Source organism: Pseudopipra pipra, chromosome 12, assembly GCF_036250125.1.
Source record: "Pseudopipra pipra isolate bDixPip1 chromosome 12, bDixPip1.hap1, whole genome shotgun sequence".
Lineage (NCBI taxonomy): Eukaryota > Metazoa > Chordata > Aves > Passeriformes > Pipridae > Pseudopipra > Pseudopipra pipra.
In genome coordinates, this window is record NC_087560.1 from 17,401,885 (window position 1) to 17,415,009 (window position 13,125).

At 40.5% G+C, this 13,125-nt stretch overlaps 1 protein-coding gene across 10 annotated transcripts in view; it reads right to left on the reverse strand.

The window, feature by feature from the left end:
* Positions 1-13,125, reverse strand: part of LOC135421018 (protein FAM169B-like) — a 47,957-nt gene that overhangs the window by 9,325 nt on the left and 25,507 nt on the right. For 9 of the 10 annotated variants that reach the window (XR_010433826.1, XR_010433825.1, XM_064669137.1 and 6 more), the window contains 4 exons: positions 12,068-12,153; positions 10,325-10,499; positions 3,763-3,945; positions 1,707-1,835 (listed from right to left, as the gene is read on the reverse strand). Coding sequence is in view for 8 of the 10 variants with exons in the window: in XM_064669137.1 (XP_064525207.1) it covers positions 1,707-1,835; positions 3,763-3,945; positions 10,325-10,499; positions 12,068-12,153 (573 nt within the window). In the remaining 2 variants the exon portion in view is untranslated. The remainder of the gene's footprint in view (positions 1-1,706; positions 1,836-3,762; positions 3,946-10,324; positions 10,500-12,067; positions 12,154-13,125) is intronic. The other variant, XM_064669142.1, reaches the window with a different exon arrangement.

Here is a 13,125-nt window from a genome sequence, read left to right on the forward strand (position 1 = left end):
GAAGCAGGAATAAAGGATTCCTGCACTCAGAAGATGTTTCTGCTTTATCTACCACTAACAGATAGCAAAAAGCCTTAGACAACTCCCTTGCTATCTCCTCCCTGGCTATTAGACAGAATAAGGCTGCCTTTAGGACAAAGCAAAAGCAGGGAAACTCTCCCCTAGTTTCAGCAGGTGTTATCTGCTCTCTGCCCTCCCTTGGTATTTCCCTGGGTGCAAAATATGCACAGTACTGGGATAATACAAGCATGAGAAGCAGACTGTATATGTAAAACAGATATAACAAATGTAACACATGCTTTCAAATCCTAGTTTTATGGTGGGTTGATTTTCCACTGAAGATGGATGAAATAAAGCCCTTTACAATTAGTGTAAAGAGTGATGCCCAGTGAGCTGTGCACCAGAGTGGAGGACATAGATTAAAAAGCAGATTTTTATTATATATTTTAATGCCAAACTCACTTGCTTCTGCTCCCTTCCACTATAAAGATCATATTGCAATTCACAATCCTTATAAATAAATATAAGCACACACAGACACCATGTCATTTACGTGCAGCCTCACATGTCTTTTTTACTCACAGCCACTCCAGTGGAATGATATTCACCCATGTTTTGGGTCGTTTCTCTTTGTCTGTTTGTTTGTTTTTGTAGAAGATGGCAAAAAGAAGAAAGAAAAAAGAAAAGTATACTCGCCTCCAGGATCTGCTGGGTTTTGATCTGATCACAGTTCTCTTCAATTGCCATTAATAAACTTCACTTAGCAAGATGGATTAAAGGAAAGAGCAACCCCAGGTTTTGGTGATTTAAAGCATGAGGAACACAGATATATTGGCTTCAGAGGAACCCAGCCTAGGGCTAAAGTCTGACTTAACTCTCCTGTGGGTGCTGCAGACAAGATGAAACGCAGTGTCTCAGCAGAAGGTCCCCGAGCCAACATGAAGCAGGATGGATGTGGGAAGGCATGGGAGCAATTTGCTCTGGAGCCCTCCTTGCTGCACTTCCAGAAAGAGACAGTGTGTGCCCTTCTTTCGGAATCTAGTGCTTACCACAGCTTGTGTGCACGCAGCAGAGGGGCCTGTCTGGATCCTCCAGCCAGCTGAACAGATTATACCAATGAGATCCACATAGGAACCGTCAAAAAGTTTCCCTACTCTGTTGCTATCTTTTGTGAAGTAGGCAGAAAATTCTCCCAGCACGAAGGATTTACCCTGTAGGAGAGTACTTGGAATCTTCCAAAAGCCATAATGAAAATGTTTGTGTTCCCATCCAAGAATGGTATTGGCAGCAGTTGAAGGTAATTAAATATACTGCCCATTGGCCATACAAATTTATTTTTTGCAACAATTTCAGAGAAACAAACCCCTGTCTATAACCCAGACACCGTGTTGTGCAACAGGAATTTTTGGGGCTAACTTCTACCCTGCTCTGAGTGCACTGCAATGGGAGTTACAGCCACTTCATGCCAAGACTGTGCTTTGTTCAGTATCTCTCAGATGCTCTGTGGCTCCATTTCATTACCTCATAATTTCTAAGAATTATCCTGTTTAATGTGAAAGGATGAGGGAGCTGGACTGCACACTCAGTAGTTTCTCCAACAGAGACAGCACCTTTCCATGATCACCACCCAACCCTTGATTACATGTCTTATCTTTACAGAACTGTAACTACCATGGCCGAGTTCACGACTGCTTGTTTTAACTCACTTCCTGAAGGGAATAACTCCATCTGAATTTTTAACCAGATATTCACTCGTTGGCTCCAATCTCCCGGTGCTTCCACCTCCCACAGTCGCTTCTGCTCCTCGGGATAAACCTGCAGGAATTTCTGGCAAACTGAATAGGAGAAACCAAGGGGTAAAAGTATGAATGAGTGCAAAGTACAGGGGAAGAGGAAGAGTATTCTATCCCAGAAATCCTCTCAGACCGATTTTCATTAGTTCCTTTGGAAATCTTTTCTCATTTCCTCCTCTATGTTTTAGTTGGGGTTTTAGCAAAAGTCTATGTGGGATGGCCTGAACAGGCAGGAGTGAATCCTGTCCCTCTGCTTCAGTCTAGATTATCTCCTTCTGAGTGCAGAAAGACAGGACTTGAAATCATGGACATTGATGAGCATTGGTCATCAATATAATTTGGGTAAACAATCAAAGTTAGGTTTGCTTCAGTTATCAAACTGAAATATGTGGCTTCTTTAAGATGTCTGCAGCATCTGCACATGTCCTGCTGTAGGAAAAATAGTTCAAAAAGTTCAAAGGGGATTTTTAAATTTTCCTCAACCATCATCTCATCAGTTCATCAACTGCACTGAGACAGCAATCTGTAAACAACAAAATTATTGTCACACTCTGTCCACTGTAGTTCCTCATAATACAAAATGGGTAGTTTATCTTCAGTATTTAGTTGAGTTTAACAATGGGATGGCAAAACAAGACCCTAATGTATGTAAACATTTGCCTTACAGTAATGAGCAGCTTGGGGGCGTCAATTTTATCCAAGGATATCCCAACTAAATTAATCATTCCAATAAAAGCTACTGAAAGTAACATATATACCAAAATACAGGTATCTGCTAAATGGCTTTTTACTTCCTTTTAGGCTTCTACAGCACCTTAAATACCAAGCTGGTGAAAACTGTCCAATTTCAGAGATCTTAGTGCAGAGATTTAGAGTAAAAGGTTGCATTCACTTATCCAAGTATGAGAATGTGGTTCCAATGAAACTAAAAACAGACAGTGACTTCAATATGCTCAAAAATTAACTTACACTATTGGTATTTTTATAAAAGAAAACCTAATCAAAACATGATGCAAGTCAGATTTATTCACTATTAGCTCTAAACTTGAGACGAAAGCTCGTGTTAACAAATAAAAAATGCAGCTTTCTCATCCACAGTGCCTAAAGCTCTGACATCTGCCATAGGAAAAATGGATATTACTGGGAGAAGAGAAGGAATGTCAATACTATCCCTTCCTGAATTTAGAAGTACCTGCTGAAGTACATTTGTATACTTTCAATGGTACATGATAACCAAGAGAAAAAACAGATAGAGCCAAAATGTTGTTGATACTTGTTAGGAAATGGCTGTAAAGTTGTAAGCCAATCAAAGCATCTCCCCAAAAATTTAGTAAAGACCACAGAAAGCAACTTCAGTAAAGAAATATTTTTCTAAATAAAAGAGTTTTATAAATAATGTGAGCACAGATACTTTCCATGAATTGTGCTAGCAAAAGCAGAACTTTGACCTGAACACAGAGAAGATATGCAACTACTATGTGATCTTTTAAAAGTGACAAATGTTCAGACAGTCAATACAACACAAGTACTGATGTGACTGGATGACTGAGCAGAGCCTGGGTATTTGGCTTATTAAATGTAATTTCTTACAAATGCAGGATCTACTAGAGCATTAAGTGCACAGTGTGGGCTTGACATCTTATGATTCTTTTCCCTCTGGTGTCAAATAAAATGTGTAAGTCCCTGTCTAGGGCAATGACATAGTTCTAAGAGAGTGAGATAAGAACACAAAATGTCAAACAGGCAATATGAATTTTATGCTTCTCATTGTCTTACATAAATATTGGCCTACCTTTCTACAGGAAATTCCAGATGTCTCTGGAAAAGTAACCAGTTGCACACTAACAACAGCTCGGTTCAGACAAGGGCACTGAACTCTTACACATTGAAGACAATCTTACCCAGACCATATTGAAAATTATACATTATACATGACCCTTACCTAACGTGTCCACATCAAACCATTTACCTTGATACATGGCAGCAGAAATAGGGCAGCTGATCCCCAAGGCATCCTCAGCCAGGAAAGACTGACAGAAATCATGCAGCATTTTCATCCCTAGGCCACCTCTTCTGCACTTTCTCCGGACAAATATAGTATCCAAGACTGGCAGCAAGTAACACTGACTGGTTGTACCATCACACAGGCTCCCTGAAAGCAGAAAGGTAAAAAACCATGAATTTGCTAACAAAACTGGTAACTGCTGTGTGATTCTAGCCACAGATACTGCCCTGGTACCTCCCCACAGGTTGGGAGGATGATCCCAACAGAACTGCATTTGCACAGACAGTAAAACACTTTCCAAGAGGAAGATCTGTGCCCTCAAACAGAGAGGACCTGCCTAACATTGGCTGACAGGTCTCACCAGAGTACTTTCCAGACTCTGGTTCCTCAGAATCAGACCATCCAGGTACACAGGAAAGCTCACTGTAAAGATATAACTGAGCTACAGCCAAAGAGATATCAATATCCTGAATGCAATGTCAGTATACTCCTTTAGCTTTTGGTTATTTTGGTAAATCATCCCACAAACTCTTTTTATGAAATACACTGAACACACAACAGAGCATGAGCTAAATGCTCAGGTCGTCCATCCTGCCTAATGCAGCTGGACAGAGAAGAAGCCTTCCAGAGAAAATTCCCAATCCTTTTTAAGCTAATCATTCCTACAAGAAAGGCTCCCATGGTCTCTGTGCAGAATACCATAAAAACAGAACCTTCAACTACTTTGTAGCATAAACACTCAACCCCAAACTGAATGACCAACATCACTTCACCAACTACCTACATATAGGATAAAGTCAGCATAGAAACATCTCACTCATTTATTTTCATTTTTAGAAAATATTTATGAAAATTTTATGATGCTTCTATCTGGGTACACGTCAGGTCAAATACAAATGGATGGCCCAGCCTTTACAACAGAAAAGGATCACATTTTCATACCTTGTTGCTCAAATCTCATCTAGACCTTCTTGGTTTTCTTTCCTACTGCTTACCAGTGGACCACTCAGTCTAGTTTTCAGTGTCTCGAGACATGAAACTGTCATCACTTCACTAAGGCCTATTTCACAGTTTCACTATCTTCTATTAAATGGCTGTTCCTAAATCCCACTATTAGACTTTTATTTAATAGATCCATTTTTTCTTTATCTCATTGCCTAACTATCTTAAACTGAGATCTACTTCTGCTCCTTGAGTTGGTGTCCAGTACCCTTTGCTGATACTCACCAGGCCTGAATTTGATTACTCTATTTTCTAGGATGCCAATTCAGCACAGAATACATGATTATATTTAATTCTAGACACTGATTTGTCAAGGTTGTAGCTGTTCATTTAGCAACAATCCACATCTGAGCCATACAACAAGAGTATGTAGCTACATAACCACCCATTCACATCCAGGCTTTGTTCACTCCTGCTTAATCAAAGTGCATGCTTAACTTCAAACACATGTTTCAGCACATTGTTGGAAAAGGCTGGGTTGTGGTGGTGTTTATAACCTTCCAATATTTGTAACACATGATGGGTAGTTACTCTTTTTCTTCATGAGCCAAAAAATTGAGTATATCCCCGGTCCCATTGTTAGCTGCCAACCCAACAGAGATGTTGGATCCCAGCAGAGTTGCACCATACGTTCTAAGAAAGGCACGAACTTTTCCTCATGAACTCTTTAAGGATTCCTACACGTTGCAAGTGTCCTTATAAGTTTATTATTATCTCATATAATCTGTCTCCTATAAATCCTGCCGAGACTGCTGTGCAGCAATCCCAGGAGCCGCGTGATTTATGTCTGTGCTCCTAATTTTGTGTTGAGAAGATGACAAAAACTTGTCATGTCTAAAGGCACTGTAAATAAAAGAAACCATGAAGCCATTCCTCACCTTGTCCCTGGGAAACATATTAGGAGAGTCATAGCCCACAGGCATTTGAAATAAAATAAACAAACCAACCAACCTTTGGAACAAAGGCCACTTTGTCCCCAGTTCCCATCCAATGGACAGAGGTTACTGTAAGCTGATGGTGGCCCGGAGGTGACCACTGGGCTCTCACACATCTGGCTGAGAGGTTTGTTTCTTCGTTGGAACACACAAACAAACACAGTTTTGAGGTGAGGCAGGAGACAGGGGAAACAAGGGCACTGCTGATGGAGATGGAAGCATTCATGCAGTCTGCCCTCTGAAAGCCTTTGATCTCTTTGGTCAGGTCACGAGTGCCAAACGACCAACTCCGGAGCCAGCGAAATGGCAAACAGATATTACCCGGGCAGGGAAGCAGACGGCCATCAGCATTCCCAAAGAGCCACAAACCAGAAAAAAACCAGCAATCTGGTCCCCACATCCAACAGACCCAAACAAAACAAGGTTGTGCACACTGACTGTTTCCCTGCTGAACAAGTTGGCTTGGCACACACATGTTTGGACAGGCCCCGAGCAGGCCGGGTGCTTGTGCAAAGGGTGGGGAATATTCCTGCAGAGTAGAACCCAAGGTCAGCCCATTGTGTGAGTTTGTATGTGAGAAGGGGAACAAAGGTTCTGGCTTCAATAAAATTAAATGAATTCATGTCTTGACTGGTATGTAGTCATTTCATTTTTATTACAGCCAGAACCTCCAATCTGCCTCAGAAATGCACATTAAAAATATTATTGCTAGCAAACAGAGGGAGACAAAAGCAATTATCCAACAAGATTCCAGCTAATTCTCTGTCAGGTTAACTTCAATTCTGATTTATTTTTTTCCTAAAAGAAATGTATGTAATCAGTGAAAAATAAAATCCTGTTATCTTTTTAAGGATCTACTTCTAGAGAAAGCACCTGAGCCACCAAAGTATCAAAAGAAATCTGCAAAGGCTCGTATGAAGAAAGGTGTGAAATGGATTTTTGCCTGGGGAGCCACTTCCAAAGACCATCTCTAAGGCTCTGGGGCAGGGAAAAGCAGAGATTGAGGCAGAGTTGCTTTGCTGCCGACTCTATGTCAGCTTAAAAGTTTTTGCAGTCAGGTTTTCCCAAACTGTGCCTTGTGGAGCATCTCTAAAGAATGAATGAGAAGCCAAGAATGCATTTACTCCTGATTCAAGTGCATGTTTTACAGTCTTCTCAGAGGACTAAATTTGGTTAAGGCTGGTTTGATTCACATCACAGGGAACACCATCCTTCTCCACACTTTTACTGCTAAGGTTTGTCAGGAGGGAAGGGACAAGCTCTGACAACCTGACTCCTTTGCTTGATCCACAGCTGGGCAGCTCCTGTGTGTTAAAGAAACAGTAATATATTTAACAGTAGGGGGAAAAGGATGTACATAAAAAAGGAATTTTGTTCTGTTTTGCTCTTAAAGGGACTAAGACATTCCTGGCTCATTGCACCCTCCAACTTCCTCAGTGATTTATTTGTACCATGAATATTCTACATTCTCCTGGCATTTATGTGAAGGTGGAATAAAAGTCCACTTTCAGTAATTACTAGTCCTCAATAAATAAAAAAAGAAAAACTTCCAGGGAATTACATGGTCTCACTGCACAAAAGCAGTGTCAGTAACCGTGGCAATTAATCCTACATCACTACAAAAAACACATTCTTTTGGGGTTTTCACACAGATTTAGAGTATGAAGTAAATACTGTAAACACGAGATCTGAAAACACGAGAATCTATAGGAAGGCTTTCTGCAAAATATTTCAATTTTCATGTTGCTGTCTGCAGAAAAAGGTACAGGAGCAGGGAACTGTCATTTCCTGTTGTACCTTTAAGTAGCTACATTTAGTGAGGTCTAACTCCTCAGCTGTCTGATATGGAGGCTGCTGACATAGATAAAACTGGAGACATTTATCTTGGCACGTGACAAAGTGTCTTATCAGCCTCATTAGTGGCTTAGTACATCTCATCAATCTTTATATACCCAGTGGTAAATGCTGCATGCCTGTCATTGGACAGGAATAGGCACATACCAGAGAGGGTAAGTTGATGATCTGTGTAGTCATGAATAAATTTTGCTTTAATAAAGGTGTCTAATGCTCAGGAAAAGTGATAGCCTTGAAGAATGAGTCTTCTGTTATTCTACACAACAGGTGCAGGATGGCCAGTGCCAGTAGGTGCCAAACTGTCTCAAAACCTTGACTTGCACTTACTGCATCTCTGAGCAAGACGGGTGCTCAAGACCATCTGTCCCTCCTTAGCTGGACTATTAAAAAAGAGATCCAGTTAAGGGTGTTCATAAGATGGATAAGAGCAGGGCACTGGAGCAAAATTACCAAGTTCACTTTGTACAGGCCACCTAGGAACTGGCAAATGGAAATGACTTCACAATAGTGCCAAGACAGTTAACTGGAATCACTGAAGTCCATTGAAAATTTAGTTTGCATAACGGCACATTAAATCCGTCGTAAAGATAGAACAGACTCTCCTCCTTGGTCACCATTTCTATGATTCACCCAGAAGACTTATGTTTCACACAGCCAGGCTCCACAGAGCAGTTCTGCCTTATTTGGCTCCACTGAAGCATGTTTTTGTCATGCTGTAGATAATGGAAAATTCACAGATGAGAAATACAGTTGAAAATGACATCAATATGAGAGTCTCAATTACTAAGAACGTAAACCCACAAAGAATGGCCAGGTAATTGCAAAGCATAAGAATAAAGGGAATCAGATTCACATGGTGGGCACAGAGGTAAATAATTTCTTCCTAGGATCAGAAGCTGTAAGAGAGGCCCAGCACAATATAAAGTCCTGTAGTTAAACCCACCCCTGCTAAATGTTCTGACCAGGACAGTAAAAACAAAAAGAAATTACATTGTGATTTTAAAAAAAAAAATTAAAAAAAAAAAACCAACAAACATCTAAACTAATCATGTGAAATACAATTTCTAAGTGAAGATATTTATCTTAGTCTCTTTTGGGCCTAATAAATCCAGGGTTCTTCTAAAAAGTAGAGCGAATGGGATCAGCCAGAGCATGGCTGGTATGAAACTGAAATCACAGAACTTCAGAAAGAGGAATTATTTTCTAAATGCGTACATCAAATTGCAAAAAGCAGCAAAAACAATCAGTTTCAAGCTTCCCGAAAAGGCTCTGGCAAAAGACTGCAGTAATTTGTGACACAAGCCAAAAACTAACAAATATAGCTGCCCAAAGAAAAAAACCACTGGCAAGAAAAGGCAGATGCTGACAAAGCTGGACTTGAAGGATTTGTATTTTATGTGGACCTGATTTAAAACCAAACTGTGACTCTCAACTTACTCAGAAACAGTTTCAACTTGGCTAATACTCCACCCATAACAGACTACTGTGCACATTTATTTTACTGAAGTATGAATCATTACAGCCCATACAAGTGTTTCTTTCCAAAAGCTTTGCTCAGGAATATTTATTGACTTAAAGGAAAATGTACTATGGCAATGAAGTGTTTGCCATTACAAACCAGTTCATCAGCATGACCACAGATACAGCCAAGGCTCCTTTATCATGGGCTGAGTTCTGATTCATCACTGATGGTACAGCAGCACTGTACAGCCATGGTGCTGTACAAGCCACACCTCTCTGTCAATAAGGATTTCTCCATCCCAAGGCAGCTGAAGAGCAGAACATCTTATTCCTGCTGGCCTTTGGGATCTAGAAGAGAAGATACCTTCACACTGGTAACCATCTCTCTGGATTCCTCTGGAATCCAAAGCAAACCATCTCTGTGCAGCTCTGAAGCTGTTTCTTATTCTCCCATTTTGGATGGATAGCTACTGAGCACTGACTTGGACAACACATTTTACTTCCAAAGATTCCACCTTTTCTGGTTTTAAGCTGCTGGTATCAAGATGAATCAAACACACACTGGTAACCAGCTCCTACATGGGGGCACACACTCAACTGCATATCTGGAGTTATTCTAATGAAGCCTCTTCCACTCCAGCCTCGTTAACAGCAATGTACCTGCACCAATACAAACCCTCTGTTTAATAAAAGACCTTCACTAAAGCTCAAGTATCACTAAAGAACTAAAATTTTGTTTCTTTTCTATGCTAGTTCATCAATCACAAAATTAATTAATCACCATCCTTTAAACTGACAAAGCATTTCAGGACTGATCTAGTGCACACACCTTCCTCTACACAATCCAGCCACTGCTCCTTACACATCCAAGGAGCCTTCCACTTCTTTCCACCACCCACTCTCAATACACTGTTTTTCCACAGATCGTTCTTTCCAGGATGCAGCCCTCCATTCTGTGGATAGGCCCTACATTCTTTGTTCCTAGATGTATGACCTTCTACTTGGCTGCATTAAAGCCCATTTTATTGGGATAAACCACTGCCTCAGATTGCTCAGCATAACTGAGGAGAGGCTTTGGAACCATCGTGTTTAAATGAAAGTCACATGGATGGCTTCCAAATTCTGGGAGGGTTTGTTCCCCAGATTAATTCTGAGAGAGATTTCATATAAAAATGTAAATGAGAGCCAGGATTATTTATACTGAAAGATAAACAAAAGGATTACATTTGGAGCTATTAGGAACCAATGGAAATGTGTCTCTGAAATGACCTTACCTTTCATCTTGACCGAGTAAAAGGCAACAGCCTCGCCGTTCCTCCAGAGTATCTTGGCACACTCGGTGGCAGAGTGAGGTAGAAAGAATGCATCATTAGCTGAACTCCCTTCCAGCATTCCAAAAATAATGTAGTTCAGAACAAAGAGGACAATCCTTTCTGCAAATGTCTGGACCTTAGAGAACAAACAAAAACAGACCAAAGAAAAATGAGGCAGAGAACAGTATTTTGCATCTCATAAAAAAGGTTTCAAAATCAAAAGAGGCAGGGAAGGAGGAGGTCAGGAAACATGTACACTTAATTTGGGGAAAATACCTCATGAATTGGTTCAGCTGGAATAACAAAAACAGTTTTTCCCAGTGTTTCACCCTCTATCCAGAGGGCATAGAATAATTTAGTAACTATTTATTTATAAGGTTTGACATATCTCCTGATGTCACAGAGAGGAATTCTAAAGCAGCAGGAGTAACTTGACTGTAGTCACAGCAAACCAGTCACAGATTTGGAACTAAGATCAAGGCAATCTAATCCTACCCAAAAGTGGAATAAAGATAGGATTCACTGTGTTGGCCTGGTCACCTCTCCCCATTACCTGTCTCGCCACAGCATCAAAGAGCTTTAGTGGGCCAGGACCTTACTGAGGTAGACACTAAACAAAACAGAAGATGAACAGTCTGTCCCAAATATCATATAATCCAGCTGTAACACGAACAATTAGTCTGTGCTGTGTTTCTTCCAAGACAACCAACAGGACAGGGAGATGAAGAATATAAAGGAACAAGATCACATTGGCCATCAAGGTAAAAACTGGTGCCAAGAAGCTTCACATGAATGCTGAAAAAGAAAATGAGAGTTCTCCCAAATAATGACAATTTACCTCTTAGCAATGAGTTAGAAGGGGCAAGGTTTCTATTTTCAGATACTATTTTCATTCTCTGTTGATACAGCAGATGCTTAAAGCTTCAAGGCCTGTGTTTGTGCTCCAAGTTCTATCTTGCAAGGATTTGGATCCCAAAATCCCTCCAGTTCAGTTACCCATAAAAAGCCGATTTAATTCTGTGAGTAATTAAACTCTATGTGTGACAGATATTAGGGAAAGATGATCAAGAAATGGAATCATTCAGGACCAAAGATACAGAGGGTTGGGTATGAAACAAAACTGACTTAATAACCTCATGGCAACACAAAGCTCACATGCAGTAGGCATCTGACTTTCAGCTACCCAAATCCTTCGAATTATGAAAAAGTAGCTCTATCGTCTTATAATAATTTATTTGGAAAAAGAATTATTGATACAGAAACTATTAAATAACAACCATTTCATAAAATGTATCAACATTATCCAAGGAAAAAAAAATCCTAACTAGCTAGATAAGACATTGCTCCAAAGGGTAGTAACACCTCCCACCAGACAGTCAGTCAAGCAACAATAACATGTGAAATTATTGCTAATGCAGTAATTCAGTTTATCTAATTATTCCTTTAGTAGGCAGTGAGAGTAAATTAAAAAAACAGAAGAAAATAAATCCCACAGGTGACTAATAAACTGCATGCAGAAAATTGTTTGGAGAGGGTTAAAGGTGCATGTCACTGTAATGGAGACATGAAGTACCTGGTGAGCCACAGAGCCCAGATCCCACAGGTCCTACAGCAGGAGCTGCAGGAGGCCAGAGACAATTACATAAGATTGTTCTGGCTGGGAAGTTCCAGGGCAAAGGCAACTGTTTAAAACAGCATCCTCACCAAAAGGAGCCCATCTCTAGCAGGATCAGCCGTCTTCACCACCTCTTCAACAGGCCACCAACGCCGGCCCAAATAAACTGCCAAGACTACAACAAGAAAAAAACAGGGGAACACGTTACCTGCAAATACAAAGTAAGTTCTGAACCTTTCCACCAGCAGCCTCAGATCTACTCCTCCTTCCAGCTGACTCCAGTTTGATCTGCTGTGAGACAGCAGAACAATTGTATTTCAGTTTCTCCTCCACATCCCTTGCTCCCAATTTTCAGTACCGCACGAGGCATGAAGGGAAGGTAATTTTTCTCAGGAATTGATGTGACTTCAGTGTGACAACGTGCATGCCACATGAACAAAGCACTTCCTGCATAATAATAAGTTCAGTAGCAGAGTAGGTTTGAGTGGCATTTGGGACAGAGGAGCTACCTGGCTAAAGGTTACTGTTTTGAAGGTTCTTTCAGACCTTCCCCTGCCCACACACATATATTTGCATATATTTGAGTGCCCACATTTGCACTCATGCAAGTCAAACACAAAAGTTCTCATATCTGTTTTATCAAACAGCTCTCTATGTGACTGAATTTCTCTCTCTCTGTACCTCTGGAGTACAGACTCCTAAATCACAGACAGATATTCACAGAGTTTCAAAATGCATACAGAGAGGTTTCTATCAACAAAGGACAGACAAATACACACATAAATAAGATACACTTTGCCCTGAAGCAAAAGCGTATGATCAACCTACGTAAGTCAAGTCCTCACGTAGGTGCCATGCAAAACTTGCACCCCACTTCTTCTCATCCTTCCTCAATTTTTCACATATGCAGGAACAAGTACTTAAGCCCTACTCCTACATGTTCATCTACAGAATTTGTTGCCTGCCAATAGATTTACCAGAAAAATACTGAAGCAGCAACAGCGACACTGAAATTACTCCCAAGCCTTGTTAAGAAAGAAAAGTTTTGACACGGGGTCATTTCAAAGGATAGAGAAAAGATTTTAAGGGTTTAGATGAGGTTTTAGAATAAACACAGAAGTCTCATCATTTATGACCACAAACACGT